Source organism: Callospermophilus lateralis, chromosome 14, assembly GCF_048772815.1.
Source record: "Callospermophilus lateralis isolate mCalLat2 chromosome 14, mCalLat2.hap1, whole genome shotgun sequence".
Taxonomy (NCBI): Eukaryota; Metazoa; Chordata; class Mammalia; order Rodentia; family Sciuridae; genus Callospermophilus; species Callospermophilus lateralis.
The window spans coordinates 60,028,456-60,050,712 of record NC_135318.1 but is presented as its reverse complement, the minus strand read 5'-3'; the positions used below and the strand labels follow the sequence as shown (position 1 = coordinate 60,050,712).

The 22,257-nt window shown below is 45.9% G+C and overlaps 2 protein-coding genes and 1 pseudogene across 2 annotated transcripts; all 3 read left to right on the top strand.

Annotated features, from left to right (window-relative positions):
* Positions 1-388: 388 nt before the first annotated feature.
* On the top strand, positions 389-1,606 carry LOC143379993 (N-acetyltransferase 8F1-like). The gene is made up of 2 exons (XM_076832749.1): positions 389-449; positions 854-1,606. The coding sequence occupies exon 2, from the start codon at positions 869-871 to the stop codon at positions 1,604-1,606; it is 738 nt and encodes a 245-aa protein (XP_076688864.1). The 5' UTR covers positions 389-449; positions 854-868.
* A 5,940-nt stretch (positions 1,607-7,546) lies between these two features.
* Positions 7,547-8,254, top strand: LOC143380618 (N-acetyltransferase 8F1-like). The gene has a single exon (XM_076833766.1). The coding sequence runs from the start codon at positions 7,571-7,573 to the stop codon at positions 8,252-8,254; it is 684 nt and encodes a 227-aa protein (XP_076689881.1). The 5' UTR covers positions 7,547-7,570.
* A 103-nt stretch (positions 8,255-8,357) lies between these two features.
* LOC143379992 (N-acetyltransferase 8F1-like) lies at positions 8,358-12,215 on the top strand (annotated as a pseudogene).
* Positions 12,216-22,257: the final 10,042 nt, after the last annotated feature.

The following is a 22,257-nucleotide window of genomic DNA, read 5'->3' as shown; positions in this document are numbered from 1 at the left end:
CCCACCTCCCAGTAGTTCATTCAGCTATTAATGGTTTAATCCACTGATGAGGCCAGAGCCTTCATGAGCCTAAAAGTTCCACTCCAAACCTTGTTACATTGACTATGCTATCAATACATGAGCTGTTGGGGAACATTCCAGATTCAAACCTTACTATTCCCACACCCCAACACACATGCTCAAAAATATTCCTTTAATGGACTAATCCTTTGATAGCTGAATAGACTACTGGGAGGTGGATCCTGGATGGAGGAAGTAGGTCACTGGGGGCGTGGTGGGAAGGGGTATTATTCTCCCAGGCCCCTCTTCTCTCTCCGTCTCACTGTCTCTCTTTCTGGCCCTCTATCAGTTTCCCGACTGCTTTGAATTCATCAGCTTTCCTCTGCCACAAACTTCTACTGTGATGTTTCTGCCCTGGAGCCAGCTGACAAAGGACTGAACTTAAAACCGTGAGCCAAAATAAATCTTTCCTCATCTAGTTGTTGTTCTCAGGTATTTTGATCACAAAATGAAAAGCTGACTCACACAGAGGGGTGGGGACTGTATATATCAGTGTTTTATATAAATCATCCTATTAAATTTCAAAACAACTGTGGAAGGCTGTTGTTATTTTACCCTGTTCTGCAGAGGAAAACAACAGAGGCTCAGAGGTTAAGTGACATGCCCAAGGACACATAGCTAGAAATGGAAGGAACCAAGGTTCCAACATCCAGCAGGTGTTTCTGATCCTACACCTCCTTCCACTGGTGGTGGCCTGCTTCTTTTTGGGCCACAGTAAAGACACACAGTTGAGATGTCTTCTAAGTTCTGGGGAGGTCTGGGACCCTCACATGGCTTCTTGTCTCTCCTCCAGGGATGCAGGGAAGGCATGCGTGAAGGTTTATCTGTCACTTGTGGAAACTGCAGACACAGAAGTCTCCCCATGGCACCTCATCACATCCGCAAATACCAGGAGACTGACCACAAAAGGGTCCTGGAGTTGTTCTCCCAAGGGATGGTCGAGCATGTCCCTGCCACCTTTCGCCACATGCTGAAGTTGCCACAAACATTCTTGCTCTTACTTGGGGTGCCCGTCACCCTACTCCTGGCCTCTGGCTCTTGGCTCCTGGCTCTTGTATCCGATGTCACCCTCCTTGTTTTCCTATGGCTGTTGGCCAGACAGCCTTGGAGGAAGTACGTGGTTGTGTGTTTCCAGACAGATCTTGCAGACATCACCAAATCCTACCTGAGGGCCCATGGCTCCTGCTTCTGGGTGGCTGAGTCTGGGGGCCAGGTGGCAGGCATAGTGGGTGCTTTGCCAGTGAAGGACACCCCTCCAGGGAGGAAGCAACTGCAGCTGTTTCACCTCTCTGTGGCCTTGGAGCACCGAGGTGAAGGACTAGGGAAAGCCCTGGTAATGACTGTCCTCCAATTTGCGAGGGCTCAGGGCTACAGTGAGGTTGTCCTTGATACTAGCATAGTACAGCAGGCTGCTCTGACCCTCTACCTGCGCATGGGCTTCCAGAAGACAGGAGAGTACTTTTATAACAAGGTCTTTAGACTAGTGTACCTTTCTACCATTCGTTTAACATACTTCCTCCCATCTGCTCAGGAAGGAGGCCCATGAGCTATTGTCTTGTGTATCAGTCAGGATCTTATTGACAATCCTGTAGCACAAGCAAACCCTGGCATTTTGGTAGAACAAATGATGAAAACTCCTTGCTAGTGCACATCTGAGTCCAACATGTTTGATGGTGAGGTGTGGGGGCTTCTATTCCATTCAGTGCTTCTAGGTACAGTGATTCATTTGTCTATCACCACAGTAATGTATAAATAACAAGCCGAGATGATAATCTGCACACATGTTGCTTGAGTCTGTGAGCCAGTTTTCTTCTGGTCTGTGCTGGGCAGCTCTCTGGGTCTCAGGATATCTATGCAAATGGCCAGGATTGACTGCAGTACTGGTTATAATGTACGTCATCTTGTCCCAGCAGCCAGCTCAGGCAGGGTTTAAACAAATTTCAGAGCAACCAAACCAAAATGAGAAAAGAACAAAGACTTCTCCATGTCCCCACAGGTGACACTTGTGGAAACATCCCAGACTCAGGAGAGATGAGACTGGTTCAGTAGTGGAGGAGCTGCAGAATCATAGAGCAGAGGGGCACGATGTGGCCCTATGAGAAGAACTGAGCAGAAATGCACTCACTCTGGTGCCTTGTCCCTGCAGAGGGGTGAAAAGGTGACTGTGGATGGAGGGGGATGTTTCCATCAGAGACCTGGGTATGGTGCAATCCTGTGGTGCAGGCAGGGCCCATTCCCATGGGCCAGCTTGACTGAGGGGAGGTCATGTATGAAGCCTTCCTATGTATCCTGAAGGAGTCATAGTGAGGTGAGTGTCCCAAAGTTTACTTGGATTGGCACCCAGCCTGATCCCAGACACCGTCCCCAAATACTCACAAACTCCAGATTTTAAAAGGTACCTTAGAATAGATCCTCCTGTACAAGGAAGAATTGGGATATGGGTCAGGGCTGATGTTTTCAGGACTGTTGCCCTTTCCCATCTGTTTAGGATGGGAACTCTGGCATGTTCATGGTCACCTGGAGCCTCTTACTTGATCCGTCCAACTCAGAGGCACAATTCCAGATCTGGTGAATCCCAGAAAATCTTAGTTACCTTTTGATATTTGGGCAGCATGGGAGATATTCCCCTTCTCTGGCATTTCTCCTGTCCCCTGGGCCACAGCTTGTCCAATCCTGGCATCCAGCCTTGTCATACACCCATTTCCCCTACACAGAAACCCTTAACCATGCTCATGGACTGGGTCCATGATTGACTAGTTGTTCAGGACCACAGCATCAACTTCCCACTGCCCCATCCTTTTCTCCTGCCCCTGGTCTTGAAGATCAAACATAGAACCCTCTGTCAGCTCATCCCTCTCCCTCAGGCCTGCCTCCCTGTGCTATCATAGAAAAAAGAAATCACACCTGTTTCCCTGACCCTCCCCAATCCCACAACCTTGTGACACACATCAGGTGTCTGTGGCCTCCTGAATTGTGCATGAGTCTTCAGGACGCCACTGGGAGGTCAAGAGGAGGAAGTTCTGCAGGTTCTCCAGACTCTGCTGCTACCAGTTCCCTTCCCCAGTGAGACCAGGGTCTAAGGGGCAGTGCCCAGAGGCTAAGATTCTGAGGGAGGTTTACAGTGTTCCCAGTGTTTTGAAAACTCTCAGGAAAATGGTTTTTCTCATCCACATGTGCTTGGTATCAGGACATGTTAGGGCTAAGAAGCCTGAGGGGTAGAAGGGGAAGGAAGGGACCAGGATGGAAACACTGTCACACTGAACTGGTGGGAGTCCAGGGCACTGAGTACAACCCCATCACTAGTGGAGGGCTCATTACGGGGCCAGGAATCTCAGAGACAGGACTGCAGCTTGGTCTTCCCCTGCCCCAGCACTTCCACTCACATTCCAAACATAGCCAGCTGCTCTACTGAGCTCCAAAAGGAAGCTCTCATTCTGTTGGAGGTTGTGAACAGAATGTACCCTTGACCTGGAACACTCTCCTCCCCTCTTCCCAACACATACCTTTGTTCCTTCATGCTACCCAGAATTGACTGGGCAGGAAAATAACTTTTGAGCAGGGAGGAAGCCTTTCATGCTGCTTGCATTCTGGCCTTCATTGAAATTTCATCTGTGGCTATTCACAATCAGGTCCCCACATCAGCTGCCAAGTTGCCTGGAATCCTGCACAAACAAGGGTGGATGCAAATCCTATTATGTCCACAATACTAACATTAGCTTCTGGGTGTTCGTCCTGGACAGTCTCTTTCTGCCTGCACATGGTGGCCAGGTTCCCAGGAGGAGAGGGTAGGAGTGTTCTGTGCCTCCTGAGGCTCCTAGGCCTGGTCACCATTCTCTCAGGCCAGAGCATTATGGAGTCAAGGAGTGGGTTCCACGAAACCGGGAGAAAACAGGAACCTCAGACTGTTGTACTCTACTAGATAAGCCAGAAATTTGGCCATGAGATCTGAAATAAAATGTGCAAATCCAAAGGAGGTTATACAGACAGCTTGGGGAGAAGGGGCAGTGGCAAAAAGTGACTGCTGGAGTAAAAGCATCCTCTTGGGTAGGTGGCAATGTTCGAGGACTTGATAAAGACAGTGGCAGCACAATATTGAGAATGAAACAAATGGCATAGCCTTTATATGTTAATTAGGTTAATTTTATGAAGATTTCATCTACAAATTTAGAAGAAAATACTTTAGATGATTCTAAAAGCATTGAAAAGGTTACAGAGAATAGATGTCAAGGGGTTTTCTTTGGGAGAGGGGCTACTGTGAGTGGTGCTGGTGGGTCCTGCCACTTTGACCCAAGTTTTACCAATTAGGGACAGGGTTGAGAGCATTTCTAAAGAAAATGCTCACAAAAAGATTAGAGGACCACTCTTCCTCTCTATCAGTGTGTGTGTGTGTGTGTGTGTGTGTGTGTGTGTGTGTGTGTGTGATATTTTATTATTAGCTGCTGGGTATTGAACTCAATGATTCATTCACACCAAGCTATACCTCTAGTATTGAATTACACTCCAGCCTCCCCAAGCCCCTGTTTTAATGTCTAGCCATGCAGAATGCAGCCTTTTAATTTTTTTTTTCCCTTGGTCGTTACCCTGGCTCTGAGAGCAGTGGTCTGAGTCTCCTGGGTCATGCCACCTGGCCTCTGGAGCTAAAGACAAAGTCTATAGAGGTAAAATTTCTCTTTCTCAATACCAAGCCCAAACTACAACACCACCACTATCAACTTGCTGAGTATCATGTATGAATGGTCTGCATGTTCCTTTCTAGAAGATCCTCAGGAAGTGAAAAGGTTATACTAGGTAGCTCCCAGGGCTGGGTTGTTCATTTTCCCTGTAACTTTACATAGGATTCTTTGGCAGCTACTCACTGTCACAAGCAAGATGTGGCTCATAAGAGCTTTTGCTTCCAGGCCACACACAAGCCCCTTATTGATTCATGCTGATATGATCTGCAACAAATGCCCAATTCCAGCCATCTTCCCAGGAGGCTCTGGGACTCCTCCCATAACTTAGTATGAACTTTAACTGGGAAGTCTTTGAACTGGAAGATATTTCACAAATGATCAGGTTTGACACTTTGGACCTCTTGGCTCACAGACACATTTGAAGAAATAGCCTCGAAAATGAACCCACAATTATGGCTCAGCCAAACCAGGAGAAGAAATTCTGCCTTGAAATGAGATAGCCCACAGCTCCCTTAAAGCAACAACCATGAAGTGAGGACCCAGGAGAATCTGCCCTATATTGTTCTCTGAGGCTGCCCTCCACTCGAGTGCAGAATCTTTGCAAACCCTACTGTACTTGGGAATGCCCACACTGCTCATGGCTGCCCCACCTCAACCCCCAAATTGTGCCTGTCTTCATCTCCATGTTTCCTTCAACTCCAAACAGAAGCAGGGAAGCTAGGTCATCCAGGTTGAGCATACATGCTGTTTGTGCCAGTTGTGGGGTGGTGGAGAAACTCCCACCTGTATAATTCATTCTGGGGGTTCCCTTGGTTATTGGCTATAACCTCCCACCCAGGAGCACTGAGGCCCTGGATTGGACTAAAAGGAGGAAAGAAGGACAAACACTGCAATCTGTTCTCATTTCACAGCATGTGAATGTGTTTAATGTCTCTGGTCTGGGCAATTAAAAATGCCAACAATGGAAAATTGAATGCTCTCTACATTCTATACCAATGATACAAAGGACAGTTTTTACAATTTAATGACACATCTTACTGACGATGCTGCTGTCATAGTTTAAGGTCTACAGAGAATGGTATCTGTCAAGAACAAGAAAGTAGCCTGGGAAAGTGAAGTCAATGCTCATCAACCAAATGTGTGGTACTGTGCTACACAGGGGTGACAGTGGCAACCAGCTCCAGGTCTGTTAGTAATCTGTGGCTTCACTGGAGTCAGTGCAACTTCATGGAGATCAAGGTCCAATTTGACTCTTTAACTTGGAAAATATATTTGCTTCAGGGAACCATTGAGAAATCAGCGGAAAACCCACTCAATGTTCAGAGATGATAAACTTACAACATGCTCTCTGGTTTCCTCCTCATTCTTTCCCCAACGGCCCTCATCTTCACCATCCACCTCTTGCTCCTGCCTATCCCATAATGAGCACAACCAGAGACAGTGCAGAGTGGAGCCCAGAATATGCATAGATACATTATATTTGGATCTCTCTTCTTCACAGGCCACTTCACTTATGCACAGTGTTGAGGACTCATCCTCAACCACTGTATCCTGCAGGGCACCCAGTTTCCTGTCTATGTTTATAGGCAGTTTTCAGTGACATGAACCTTCAGGACCTGGGCTCACAGTGTTCCTGCATCTGCATTCAAGTGCTGATTCCTTGGGCTCAAAGGGCTGCCAAGGATGGATTTTACCTGGACCAGGAAAGTTTGGGCAGGGAGAAGCAGAGCTGTGAAGTACATTGTTGCTGAGTCAGGGAATCTGAACACTTGCCCAGGGTGAGAGACCCCATGGTGAGAGGCGCAGTGCCTAGGTTGCTAGCCTGTATGTGCAGTGGATCAGAGTTGGCCTCAGAGAGAGTCAAGTGGGCTGGATGAGAGATAGTATGGCTTTAAGCAAATAGGAAATAGAAGGCAGTTCTCCCACAAGAGGCAGAACACTCAGCTGTTCCAGATCATGCTTCCCCTGTAAGTCTTTTACCTGGTGTTTAAAACATTGAGTGGACTTGGACTCGTCTCCAACATGACCTAGTTGTGACTTTGAGGTTTATGATTAACAAGTGTCCAGAAGCCAACCAATGATGTGGACAACCAGATCTCTTCCCAGAAGTAGGGAGGGTACTAGACAGTCTCTCCTGGGTGCTGGTCACAGTCTGGACTGAGGCCACTCTGGAACCTTGGGTCTCGGTGGTAGCAGGTGAGAGGATGCAGGTGCAATGTCAGGGCTTTCCGAACAGGTCGAGAGTAAGGACTGTGGTGGGGATCTAAAGGTCATGCTGTTTTGGGTGCTTGGTCCTTTGCCTTCTCAGCAGCCTAAACCTTTACCATCAGGCAGGAGGCTTTGCTTTGCTGAAACTTGTACTCGGCAACACAGGATTCCTCTAATATGGATCCAGGAGAACGTCCAAAGGACTGGGAAAATGAGGTTTGACTGCCACAGGGAGCCATCCTACTGTACCAAGAGTTCAGAGAGCCCATAATGGGGCAATGAGGGTGGAGGGGAAGGGACTGAATACATGGCAGCTTTATTTAAGATATTCTACTGAATCCTCAGAATAACTCTAGAAAGCAGGTATTATTTTCCCCATTCTGCTGATGAAGACACACAGGCTTTAGCGACATATCCAATGTCCCACATCTATAGAGGATGAACACAAGTTCCAATTAGGTATCATGAGGCACACCCTTTGGCAGTTTCTCCATAGGCCCTGGGAGGCCTGGTGGCCTGGGGACACTCACGTGGCTTCCTATCTCTTTTCCAGAGTTGCCAGGAAGGTGTGCAGGCAGGTCTAGCTGCCTCTCCTGGACCTTGAGACTGCAGACACAGAAGTCTCCCCCATGGCTTCTTATCACATCCGCAAATACCAGGAGAGTGACAACGACAGTGTTCTGGCCTTATTCTCCAGTGGGATGGTTGAGCACATCCCTGCCACATTCCGCCACATGCTGATGCTGCCCCGATTTCTCTTGTTCTTAATTGGAGTGCCCCTCATTGTACTGCTAGTCACTAGCTCCTGGATCCTGACCTTAATGTCCAGCTTTACCCTACTTGTTTTCCTGAGGCTGCTTGCTACTTTCCCCTGGAAGATTCATGAAGCTCTATGTTTGCGCACAGACCTGGCTGACATCACCAAGAACTACATGAGTGAGTGTGGCTCCTGCTACTGGGTGGCTGAGTCTGAGGGACAGGTGGTGGGCACAGTGAGTGCTCTCCCAGTAGCAGACCCTCCCTTAGGGAAGAAACAATTGCAGCTGCTACACCTCTCAGTGGCCAAGGAGCACCGCGGTAAGGGGATCGCAAAAGCCCTTGTCAGGACTCTCATCCAGTTTGCCCGGGTTCAGGGCTACAATGAAGTTTTCATTGAGACTACCACAATGCATTACAGTGCCCTGGCACTCTACCAGGCTATGGGCTTCCAGAAGAAAAGCCAGATTTACTACAGCATGATTTGGAGGATACTGACTATTCCTAAAGTTGATTTAACGTACCACCTCCCTTCTGCTCAGGAAGAGGGACTGTGATCTATTTCCCTGTGTATCAGTCAGAATCTGGACCTGTCTTCTCTAGTAACAACCAACCCCTGATATTTAAGTGGTATAAACAATAAAAGCTCATTGTTCTTGCATGTCTGTGTTCATCAGGTAGGATGGTAGGATGTGGGCACTGGCATCTCTGCTCTAGTCATTTTGGATTGTCCCCTCTTCCTTTATCCAGTCACATAATAATGTTGCATAGAACCAATGCAAAAACAATGATGTACACCTTTCACTTTAGTTCCTGTGAACCAAGCAGGTTCTGCTGAGCTTGGCTGGGCAGTGTTCTGGATCGCTGGTTGCCTTTTCTAATGTCCTTGGTTGAATGAAATGCCAGGGACACTGGGCTTCATCCATTTCCAGCTTAGCCAGGTTTCAAAGTCATTGTAGAACAGAAAGGCAATAACAGAAAGGAGCAATAGCTTTTCTGAGTGCCTGAAAGTGTCACCTGTGGAAACATCCAGGCTGAGGGGGAGAAGTTGGCTCTGTAGTAGAGGAACTGCAGAGCTACAGAGCATAGGGGAAGGATGTAGCCTGTGGGAAGAATTGGGACAGTGACTTGCTCTATCTTCTCTCCTTCTTGGTCCCTGGATCATGGTAAGAAGTTGGGTGAGGATGGAGGGAGGCTTGTTTTCATGGGAAGACATGGATATTATACAACCCTCAAGGCTCTAGCTGAACCCAGTCACATGGGTCTACACAACCAAGAGGAAATAGGTCAGGCATGACCCTTCCTGTTTGTCCAGGAGGTGCCATGGGACTGGCAAGAACACCAGATCTGCTATCCTTGGGAATCAGTCAGGACCAGCCTCTCTCTCAAATGCTCAGGGAGTTTAGAATTCCATAGATGCCTCAGGCCTGATTATGTCATCCTAGAAGCTTCTGACACAAGGGTGAGTTGGGTGGTGGATCAGGGTTGATGTTAGCAGGGCTGTCCCTCCCAGGTACTTCATTTCCATGTGGGTCTGGAACTCTCACTGTTTTCCCTCAACCTAGAGGCTGAGCTCCTGCTCTTCCAGGGATTCCAGGCATCCCTCAGTCAGGTTCACCTTGGCAGTGTCTCCTACTCATAGCTTGCATCCACTGAGAGGTCAGGTGGCTATACCCTGCTCAATCCTTCCTACTGGACTTGTCACAGAGCCATTTCAACTTTGAAATGCACTAGCATGATCATGGGATGTTTCCAAACATGACTGACAAATTGCCTGGGACCACAGGCACCGACTCTGCACCCTACCCACCCCGATACCATTCTATATATTGCTGACCTCGATGGCCACCACAGTGCCCTCTGTCTTTCCCAACCTTCAGGCCTATATCTGTTGTGATTCTCTTAAACCTCAATAAGGAACACAGGAGTTCCCCTTCTTATTCACAGTCCCTACTGTTTGCCTCAGGCATTTATTGCCTCCTGATCTGTGGTTATGTTTCCAGCTTTTCATTTAATGGTGGGGCCCACAGGACTGCCCCTGTGAGGTAGGGAGGAGGAGAACATGCAGTTCTCCTGCTCTGCTGCCACCAGCTGCCCTCTCCCAGCAAGGCCAGAGCTTCCTGGAGCAGTTCCCAGTGGGCAAGAGGCAGGATAGTCCCAATGCTTTGAAAGTTTCAATCGATCACAGGGAAATGGCTTTACTCACCAAGATGTGCATGGTATCAGGCCACTTTGGAGCTCAGAGCTCTGAGGGGAAGAGAGGGGAAGGATGGGCCCAGGATGGAAACACTCTGATAGTAAGTAATGGGAGTCCTGGGCACTAGAGAAGGCTGTCAAAAGGCTCCAACCCCATCACTACTGAAGGGCTCCCTCAGGGGCCAGGAAACTCAGAATCAAGATAGTAGCTTGGCGTTCCCCTGTCCCAGAGCCTCAACTCACTCCTCACACACAGTCAGCTGCTCTAGTTAGTTCCAAAAGTAAGTCTTCATTCTTTTGGAGGTCTTTGAACATGTTGTTCCCTTGGCTTGAAACATTCTCTTCCACTCTCTTCAACACATACCTTTGTTCAGCAATCATGTTTTCAAGAGATGGACAGTGTTGATTGGGAGGAAAGATAATTCTGAGCAGGGAGGAAGCCTTTCATCCTGCTTTCATTCTGGTCTATGCCTTCTCACAATAGGGTCCCTATACCAGCTGCCAAGCTGCCTGGATGCTGTACAAACAAGAGTGAATACAAAGCCTATTGTGTCTGGAAGACTCACATTAGTTTGTGAATATTCATCTTGGACAGTTTCCTTCTGCCTAAACATAGTGGCCAGGTTCCCAGGAGGCAGAGGGCAGAAGTGTCCTGTGCCTGCTTAGGCTCCCAGGCCTGGTTACCACTCTCCCAGCCAGGGAACATTACTGGGTCAAGGAGTGGGCAAGGTTGGAACAGGGAGACAAAGTGGAACCTCAGACTATGGCACTCTAAAAGATAAGCAAGATATTCTGCCATGAGATCTGAGATAAATATGCAAATCCAAAGCATGTCATGCAGACAGCTTGGGGTGTCATTAGAACTGGGGAGGGGGATGGTTGCTGGATGGCTGCTGAATGTTTGGGGACTTGAAAAAGATGGTGGTGGTGCAAGATTGTAAATGTTGAGAAATGTCAAAAACTTTTATACTATTTTATTTAATTTTTGCAGTGCTGGGGATGAACTCAGACCTAGCACATGGTAGGCAAGTGCTGTACAGCCTGAGCTACATCATCAGTCCATAAATTTTAAAATAATTCCATTTTATTAGGTTTCATCTAAAATATGAGAAGAGTTTAGATGACTCAAAACTCACAAGGAGGATCTAAAGTTTGGAGAGAGCAAGGATGTTAAAGTGTTTTCTTAGGGATAAAGTAGCTAATGTACCCAGTAGCAATGGGTACTACCACTTTGGTCCCAGCTTCACAAATTAGGGACAGAGATCAGAGAGATTAAGATACACTGAAAGAGGGACTAGGCTTGAATCCTGGTCTGTTTGACTCCCAATTTCATATTTCCTCCAAAAGGAAGCCTTACCCCCCAGAGGAAATCTTATTGTATAGAGCTGGAGCATAGCCAATTTGGGGCCTACCTGCAGAATATAAAATCCAAATAGGACTTCTAGGAATGAAACTGTGCGATGGATGGACTTTGAAGCTTAAACCTTGTAGTTTCTTGGTAAATTTGGATCTTCCCAATCCCTGTACGATTTGGAATACACACACTGCCTGTCTGTTGTTTAGTCACTTAGGGCTGCAGAGAAGGTGTACATGAAGGTTTAGCTGTCACATGTGGAAACTACAGACACAGAAGTCTCCCCATAGCACCTCATTACATACACAAATACCAGGAGACTGACCTCAAAAGGGTCCTGGACTTATTCTCCCAAGGGATGTTTGAGCACATCCCCGCCACCTCCTGCCACATACTGAAGTTGCCAAAAACAATCCTGGTCTTACTTGGGATGCCCGTCACCCTACTCCTAGCCTATGGTCTTGGCTCCTGGCTCTTGTGTCCAATGTTGCCCTCCTTGCTTTCCTATGGCTACTGGCCAGGCAGCCTTAGAGAAAGTATGTGGACGTGTGTTTGCAGATAGACCTTGCTGACATCACCAAATCCTACCTGAGGGCCCGTGGTTCCTGCTTCTGGGTGGCTGAGTCTGGGGGCCAGGTGGCAGGCATAGTGGGTGCTCTGCCAGTGGAGGACGTCCCCCAGGGAGGAAGCAACTACAGCTGTTTCACCTCTCTGTGGCCTTGGAGCACCAAGGTGAAGGACTAGGGAAAGCCCTGGTCATGACTGTCCTCCAGTTTGCGAAGGCTCAGGGCTACAGTGAGATTGACCTTGATACTAGCATAGTACAGCTGGCTATTCTGACCCTCTACCTGTGCATGGGCTTCCAGAAGACAGGAGAGTACTTGTTTGATAAGATATTTAGACTACTGGATATTTCTACAATTCATTTAACATACTTCTTCCCATCTGTTCGGGAAGGAGGCCCATGAGCTATTTGTCTTGTGTATCAGTCAGGATCTGATTGACAATCCTGTAGCACAAGCAAACCCTGGCATTTTAGTGGCACAAATGATGAAAACTCATTGCCGGTGAACATCTGAGTCCAACATGTTTGATGGCGAGGTGTGGATATGGGGGCTTCTAGGTGACAGTGATTCAGGTGTCTAGCACCATAGTAATTCTGTATTATAAAAAGCCAAACAATAATGTGCACACACATTGTTTATAAGTCTGTGGGCCAGTCTTTGTTCCTGGTCTCTGCTGGGCAGCTCTCTGGGTCTCACAATACCTATGGAGATGTCCTGAATTGACTGCAGCGCCGGTAACATGTACATCATCTTGTCCCAGCAGGCCAGCTCAGGCAGGGCTCAAAGTCACTGAAGAGCAGCCAATGCAGGAACAAAGACTTCTCCATGTCCTCACAGGGGTCACTTGTGGACACATTCCAGACTCCGGGGAGAAATGGAGCTGGCTCAGAAGTAGAGGAGCTGCAGAGTCCAGAGCAGAAGGGCACAATGTGGCTCTATGGGAAGAATTGGGCAGCAATGCACTCACTGTAGTTCCCTGCCCCTGCAGAGGGGTGGGGAGGTGGCTGTGGATGGAGGGGGATGTTCCATGGGGAGACCCTGGGTATGGTGCTGGCAGGGCCCATTATCATGGGCCAGGCTCACTGAGGGCAGGTTGTGTATGGAGCCTTCCTGTGGGTACTGGGGGAGGACATAGAGAGGTGAATGTTCTAAAATTATCCTGTATTGGCACCCAGCCTAATCTCAGTCTCTTTCCCCAAATATTCAGATTTTCATAGGTGCCTCAGGATAGATCCTCCTGTAGAAGGGAGAGTTGGGACATAGGTTAGTGCCAATATTTGCAGGTCTGTCACCCTTTCCCAGATGCTTAAGCTGTATCTCTGGCATGTTCCTGAGGGCCTGGAGCCACATACTGGTCTCCCTAACCAAGAGGGAGATGTCTCACCCAGAGAGTCAATGTGATACTGATCGATAAACTTCTGCCCCTTAGGCAGTGTTAGGGGATCTTTCTCAGTTCCTACTTCTCAGCATTGAGGGGACACCTGGGCCACAGCCTGTCCAGTTTTGGGATTCAGCCTTGGCCTACACTCACTTCACCTACACAGAAACCCTTCACCATGCTCATATGTTTTGTCCAAACTCAAGAGACAAGTTGTCTAGGACCAAAGGCCTCAACCCTGTCATGGTTTTCTCCTGCCCTTGGCCTTGATAACCAAACCTAATAGCCTTGACCGACCCATCCTGTTCCTTTAGGCTGTCTCATTTGTGCTTTGATGAAATCAATAAGGCATGCACCTGTTCTTCTGACCCTCCCCACTTTTGTCTTGTTTTTCAACAGGGCTTGGGTGAATAAAGAGCCTGTGTGTGAGAAGAGTAAGAAATCCAAATGCAAAGCATCATCCCTGAGTATCTGAGGCAGGTCAGTGGCTACAATCCTGCCTGGGATGCCTTTAGCATCATCCCTCCCACCCCTGCCACCTCATCTGGTATACTGATGCGAGGATCCATGTTCTTCTTTTGCATTCATATTCACTTTCCCTTCACCAGGGGAAAACCCCGGGCCTAGTCCCACAACTCTTCTGCAAAGCAAAAGTGCCCTCTGGTGGTGCAATCCCCAGGTTTGCTCTCTTGGAACCCCAGACACCCAGGATTTCCTTCTGGGAAGCATCCCTGAGTAGCCTGGCTAAGCTTGCTCTGGTCCCCTGCAGTGCAGGAGGGTGCAGGCTGGCCCTGAATAAAGGGTACCTGGTACTTGCTCAACTCATGTGGAGTCCCAGGAAGCCTCTAAGAGCTTCTGCCATGGTTGAAGTAGATGCCATTCGGTAGCACAATGAGTGAATATTTGTTCTAATCTTGTTCTATGCTGGGGGAGGCTCCAGATAAAGTCCTCTGGTCATGGAGAAATAGAAATAAAAAGAATTTTTCCTCTGGGCGTAGTGTTTGCACACCTTTGGCCCCAGTGTCTTGGGAGGCTAAGGCAGGAAGATCCCAAGTTAGAAGCCAGCCTCAGCAACATAGTGAGATCCTGTCTCAAAATAAAAAAATAAAAAAGAGCTGGGGTTGTGACTCAGCGGCAGAGGACCCCAGTACCACAACAACAAAAAACAAAAGATGAGGACAACAATATAACCTTGATATCTCCTCCTAGCTCAGAGAGTCTCTCTGCAGGGGCAGGAGAAAAAGAAAACAATTTTATCACTGGAGAAGCGTTAGACCTCTGTGATGTTCATCACCGGGAAGCCCTAGGAGGTCATAGGAGAGAAAGAGCAGTTGTCCTTTAACACAACCAGCAGATACCCGCACTCCACACTGTGCCCATAAACACTAACCAATCTTCCAGTAGAGGATTCACCAGCACCACTGATCACTCAGTGATCATCTGCGTCCATCTAGGGCACCTGCTCCTCTCCGTTTCCCAAGTGGCTTTAAGCAAAGGAAGAAGAGACTTTAATCTTCATGAGGGGGTAGATTTGCCACTTAGAACCAAGTTAGGTTCCTCCGTCCCCCAGAGACTGAGAGGCAGAGCCCTGTCTCCCTGGATGGTTCCTCTTTGAAGAGGGCACCCAGGTCCCTTGAGAGGGTATCCTGGTTTAAAGCTGGTTTTAGCTAGTAAGGTTTGAACATGTCTCAGAGGGAAAGAGGAAGCTTTACATTTTCTAAAGAAACCAGAGAGGGGATATTTCTTCCCTCTTTAAAATTATTTTATCACAGTACTACAGATTGTTCAGTGCTCACACAGGCTAAGCAAGTGTTCTACCACTGAGCTATTTCCTCAGCCCTGTTTGTTTTTATTTTGAGATAAATTCTCACTCAGTTGCCCATATTCACCTCAAACTTGGGATTCTCCTGCCTCCATCACCCAAGGAGCTGACTTCATAGGCAGGTGCCACCACACCTGGCTTTCTTACCTTTTTTTTTTTTTTTCTAACAGGGAAAATGCATTCTCTTAGTTTTCATTCCTTCCCCCACCCTTTCCCTGCTTCTAGGAACAATGCTCTGAGACTCTATCAAACTACCAGGACTTCCAAACTCTGTTAGTTAGCTCCACTGTGACAAATTCCTGAAATTATCAACTTACAGGGAGAAAAGATTTATTTTAGCTCACGGTTTCAGAGGTTTCATCACTTTGTTACTTGATCCCATCACTTCGGGCCTGTAATAAGACAGAATGTCATGGTGTGGAGCACATGGTAGAGTTAAGCTGCTTATCTTATGGCAGACAGGAAAAAAAGAGAGCACGCAAGTGGTTGGTGTCCCAAAATCTGCTTCAAGGGAACATTCCCCACCTACTACCTCCAACTAGGCCACCTACTAAAGTTTTCACTGCCTTCTGATATACCACCAAAGGGACCAAGCCTTCAATATATGAACCTTTGGGGGCCATTTCAGATACAAATTATAACACAAGCCCAACACAATGACTGTGGGAAAAAAATTCTCTTATTCTTAATAGCTGAAAAAAAAAAGAGTGTGCTTAGTGTCTTGAATAAATCTGTGTATTCTTCTGGAGAAAAATCATTTCAGAGAAAATGAAATGAACTTTAGCTAAGATAGCTCAAGGTGCTGGGTTATGAATTTCCCTGGTTCCTTTCATAGGCCTCATTGCCCACCACTCACCATCATAAACAAGATCTGGATTCCAAAAGCTTTTGCATCCAGGCCACATGCATGCCCCTTATTTATTTCCTTTGGCATTATCTGCAGCAAATGCCCAATTCCAGAACAGCTTCCCATGAGACTCTGAGACCCCTCCCATCATTTAGTAATCAACAATGAACTAGAAGCACTGACTCTTCAAATGAAGACATTTCAGATATGATCTAGTTTCAAAGGTCTCAACCTTTTAGTATCACTTGAGAATTTGATGTAGAAAATAAACCCCCAAGTTTGGCAGAAGGAGGCTGGGATACAGCTTCCCGAAACCATCAATCCTGAAGTTCAGCCTGCAGGAGGGCAGGACAGTGAGGCTGCCCTCAGGCTCAAGTGAAGGCCTTCTGCCCCTCCTCTGCTCTGTGTAGGAATCCTCTCCCTTGCAATGATCGCCCTGCCCCTGTCCCCCAGCACCTGTCTTCTTCTCCATGTCATCAGCAACCCAGGCCAGAAAGGCAGGCAGCCTGGTTAGCCAGCATCTTCCCAGCCATGACTTTGTGGCAGGTCTTGGGCCCTGGGAGGTTCGTACTGTAGGACTGAGACCTGGGGTTGCCCTTGGATTATGACTGCAGCCTCCCACTCTGGGGCACTGAGGCTCAGGGCTGGACTGAAAAGGGGAAAGAACAGACATTAAAATAGCAGAGCATTGAGAAGTTCCTTTATGTCTCTTTAGTTGTGCACTTAAAATTGGTTTTATTCGAGGCTAGAGTTGTGGCTCAGTGGTAGAGCACTTGCCTGGCATCTGTGAGATCCAATCCTCAGCACCTCATATAAATAAATAAATTAAATAAAAGATGATTTACAACTAAAAATATTTTTTAAAAAATGGTTGTATTAGTAAATTTCTGATACTGTATATTGTGGAAGTCACCAGAATCAAATTACAGTTACTAACCAAAAATGATAAATTAATTAAGAATGATGACTGGTTATGAAGGATCAATCTCATGGATGTGTGTTCAATCACAAGAAATATTCACTGGTGACCCTGCTGGAGCCACACCTTGCACAGAGGCCATCACAACCTTTCTTTTACCAGGGATTGAATCCAGAGGCACTTAACGATTAAGCAACATCTCTAGGCCCTTTTTTGTATTTTATTTAGAGACAGGGTCTTATTGAGAAGCTTAGGTCCTTGCTAAATTGCTGAGGCTGGCTTTGAACTTGAAATCCTCTTGCCTCAGCCTCCTGAGCCACTGGAATTACAGCCATGCGCCACTGTGCCCAGCCTACCACAACCTTCTATAGCAAATCCTTCTGTGAGAACATCTGTCCAATGACTGAGTTCAAGCAGGGAGTGGCACCAGTCTGGTTAAAGATTCTTTGACCTACTGGATTTTAATTATTGTTTCAGCAGGTCTTACATAATCCTCCTATTTCCCCTTAAAAAAATGTTCTCTTAATGCAATCATTTGAATGTACACATAGTTTACTCTGGCACAGGCATCTTGTTGCAACGCGCTAGTACCCATGAAACTTAATTGTTAGAAAATGTGCCTCTACCACAATAATAAAAGAGAAAATGATTCTCCCAGATCAGTATCTCCCACTGCATCTCACTGTAGATGCTGCCATCATAGTTTAAGATCTAAACCAGATGGTGATATGGCACCAGAAAGGGATCTCAGTACTCATGGACTGGATATGTGGTCAGGAGTAAAAGGAGGGACAGAAGTGACTGTGGTCACAAGCTCCAGGTCTGTGAATATAGCTGTGGCCTCCCAGGAAGTCAGAGCAACTTTATGGAGATGAAGATCTAATTTGATTCTTATTAAATTGGAAAATTATATTTTCTTCTGGAAACCAATGGAACCAAGTGACACACATTACCTCACTTATTTCAGAAGTCAATGAGGTATTCACTGAGAAGTTAGGGATCCTAAAATTATAACACGTTCTCCAGTCTCCTCTTTTTTTCCCATCACTCATCATCACCACAAGCCACCTCTTCATCCTGCCTATCCCATAATAAGCACAGTCAGAAACAGTGCAGAGTGGGGCTAATGCTCTCTGGGGTCTTATCATCTTTATAAATCCACTAATGTATACTTTATATCACTCAGGGCCCAACCCTGAATTTCAAGGCACCCCTCTCTGTAACCAGTGCTCACACATGACTCACCTCCACAACTCCTTAGTGCAGAGTGATCTTCCATCTCCTTTATTATTATTATTCTTTATTTTTTAACCTTTATTTTATTATTTATTTTATGTGGTGATAAGGATCAAACCCAGGGCCTCGCATGTGCTAAGTGAGTGTTCTACCGCTGAGCCACAACCCCAGCCCTGTGATCTTTCATCTCTATCACAATGTTTATACCTTTTGGCTCACAGTGTTTCCCCCTTTATATTGGGGTGCCAGTATCTTTGCAGCATATGTTCTTTCATCTTTATCACTTCAAAGGTTCCTAGTGGTCATACATCTCCATTGGAGTGCTTATGTCTTTGGGCTAATAATAGTTCATTCTCTCTGTCAGAATTCCTATAATCTTGGATCACAGTGATCCTGTATCTTGATGTAGTTGTAGTTACCTTGGGCTCCCAGTGGTCCTCCATCTCCATTAAGTGCTGGTATCCCTGGGCTCCCAGGGGTGCTCCATCCATACTGGAGTGCACACACACTTAAGAACACAGATGGCCTTCTTCCTATGGGCATTGGTACTGTTGTGGTCTGAGTTAATCAATACGAGTTATAGGTTATAAGTTATAGAATAGAAAATATAGATTAATGAAATAGTAAGTATAGTCATAGTGACTCCATCTTTATGGTTCCCATGTGAAACTGTTGTATGAGCTATTTTTATTGATTTAAAAAATGACAGCAGAATGTTTTTTATTGATTTTTTAAAAATAAATGACAGTGGAATGTGTATGAGCTATTTTTAAAATGATAAAAAAATTGTTCTCCTGCACTATGTGTACCTAAAATGTAAAGTCCCCAGGATGTGTTTGTCTGTATTTGCTCTGCTAACTGCATTCTCAGCCCCTGTAGTCTGATTGCTTGCAATTTGCAACATTCCAGAGGATGTGGTTTTCTTCTTTAAATATTTGGAGCACAAACAGCCCGGCATGTTTCTTTCAGAGAGCCAATTGGACCCTGTCAGAAGAGTCCCTGGCCAGGAAAAGATAGGTAAAATAAAATTCTTTGATTTGTTTCAAATTTGGACTTAGTGTGTTTTTTGAGTGGTCACCCCATAACACTACCCTTTTTAGCACCCAGGAGTCCTCTGTGTTTATTGGAGTTCTAGTTTCCTGGGATCACACCTGGTCCTCAGTCTCCATTAGGGTTCTGGTGTCCTTAGGACAGGAACCCTTTAAAGATAACCCCAGCCCCTTCTGGTCAAGGCACATAACTAGTCCCCAGAAAATGTGAGTAAACTTGAAACTGACTATGTGAGATCCACTGACATTGGCAGTACTGGGGCATAATTCCTCACCTTTCAGTTGTTGGCAAATGAGGATGTCTACAATTCAATTACAGCTGGAGAGCATTCTACACCCAACTGCAGCAAGTCTTGGAAGGATGCTGACCCTGCAACCAGAGTAGGAAAAAAGCCACAAGGTCAACCCCACCTTTAGGTCACCCTGTCTTTATTCTGATCTTGCCAATTTCAGGAGCCATTCCATCACCTCTATTTCTTAAGGCAAGTGTAGGTGACTTTTTCACACTTGCAACATAAAAGTCCTATCAAGTTCAATATCCTACCAAATTTCTTATGTATTTAGATGTCTCTACCATGAGGGTGTCCTGAGTCCCACCAGGTATGTCAACCATACATCCAACATTTAATTTAAAAAATGAGTCATTCCTGACAGGGAGGGCCTCAAAAATGTAGATAGTGGTTCCATAACTTGGCTATTGTGAGTTGTGCTGCTATACACATTGAAATATCTACATCCCTATAGTATACTGATTCTAGTTCTTTTGGACAAATTCCATGGATAAAGAATATATATACAATGGAATTTTACACAACTAAAAAGAAGAATGAAATTATGGCATTTGCTGGTAAGTGGAAGGAACTAGAGCTAGTAAAATAAGACAAAATAAAAAAAATCAAAGATAGAATATTTTCTTGCCCATGCAGAAGCTAGAGAAAAAATAAGGAAATAAAAATGGCACGGGAGCCTATGAAAATAGGAAGGAGATTAGTGGACGAGGGAAAGGAGATTGAGGGCAAGGAAGGAGGGACAAGAAAACTGCAGAATGAAATTAACCAAATTATGCTATGTACATATATGAACATACCACAGTAAATTCCATCTTTATGTATATCTATAAAGCACCAATTTAAAAAAAATTTAAACATAAATAATAGTAGAGCAGAGAAGGGGAAACAGAGGGAGGGAGGAGGGGAAGAAAAGTAGAAGTACTAGGAGTTGAAACAGAGCAAACTATATTCTGTGCAAGTATGAATATGTCAAAATTATCTCCTATATTATGTCTAACTATAAGGCACCAGTAAAATTTTTAAAAGCATACAATGTTTCTGATAATCTGGCATATAATAAATCCTCAGCTATCAGTTGTTAAATGAGTCAGGATTAAGTCTCTCTGTGTGTGTATAGATATTTCATATATGACAAAGTTGTATTTTCCACTTAAAGTAGAAAAACTTTAGGTTGTGGAATAAAACTTTACATAAATGGCAAAAAAATGCGGATGCTACCCAGAAGTCTGGGAAGTATGAAAAGCCTGAACATAAATCAAGTTTTGGGGACGTCACAAAAACCACTGAGCACTTGGGAAGACAAAGGACAGGGACAGACCACAGCCTCTTGCCCTTCTCTTTGACTTGTTCTGACTGGTTAATATTATACAGACTTTGATTAGGAGCATTAATCTGCACCCTGAAAACCTCTGCTCCCCTCTTGGGGTTAACTTCTGCTTAACATTCAAGATAATATTTAAATGTACTGAGAACAATGTAACAAATACCCATGGACTCACCATCCAGAAGTGATGTTAAGTTAACCTTGAGCTCTGCTCTAAGAACCTGAATTTCAGAAGCCTCCACCAAGGCCTGGGTTCCAGCTACAGGGCCCCAGCTTGTTTTCCTATAGCAGAACCTATAGGCAAGTTCTAATCTTTCCAAATCTTCCCTCTTCTAGCGTCCTTGGAGATGTTCTTGCCACAATTCTAACCCTCACTTCTGACTCCTTCCTTGTATTCATTCCCATGTGAATGATTCTAATTCTTGCCATTTCTATCCCAAAATGCACCTCCAGGTGGTTCAGGTCTCACCATCTTGATCACCTTTCTCTGGTTCTAGTCACCATTACGTCCCCTGGGCTCCTGGTCGACCAGTTGACTCCTTTGTGAACACTGACCAAGGTCCATCTTTCAAGTCATGTAGACTGTGGGATGCAGGGTAGTGGGAAAACAATGCCTTTGAGCAAATTAGAATCAAAGCCTTTTCTTTTGGTCTTGCCTTGACAAATGGCACAGGCTCCACAAGGTGCCTGGGTTCTAGCTACAAGGCCCCAGCTTCTGTTTTCCTATAGCAGAACCAGGCTTCTTGCCTTGACAAATGACACGGGCTCCATTTTACTTATACTAACCCTCCTAGGCCAGGTGATCTTGTAGTAAACAACCTGCCACCTATACCTGGGGCCTGTATCTCACTCCATTTCTGCAATTACCTCTTAGGGTGTCTGCTTCTACTCCTGTCTCCTCAGATCCATTCTCCATGTACAGTCACAGTGATGCATGTACACACACACACACACACACACACACACACACACACACACATATACACCCTTCTCTCTCCCCCAAATCCCTGATTTAACTGTTCCTTCTCAGTTAAAAACATATATCTATGGTCTCCTGTACTCTGGGAATAGGGTCCATGCTGTAGGCCCTACTCCCTCTCTCCTTCTGAGGCCATTTCCTGAAAGTTTTGCCTTTGTCCTGCCTCAGGGTTGACAGCTGCCTCTCTACCCTCTGAAAAGCTTCTCCCTTTGCCTACAGAAGCCAATAACTCTTTGGTTGTAGTTCAAGATTCCTCCCTGGGAAGCCTCATTATCTTCTCTCCCAGCAGCCCATGAATCTGCCTCCACCTTCTGGCCCTTGTCACAACTGTGATGGTATCCACCTGTCTCCCAGATACCCAATATTCCTAAGAAGCTCCTTTGATGTAAGACCTCACCTGAGCCATGTCTCTGCTCATTCTGAATGCCCATTGGCTCCTCGCTCATAATAAGCTTGAATGAAATACTTCAAACCAATGCTGGATTCTGTGTTATTCTGCTCAGAAAGTCATGGGAGGAGAAAGCCATATTTTTTACTTGTCTGCGAGGTTACGACCCATGGCAGGTTGAGTTCAGTTTTGGAAGCATCCATGAGAAGGAA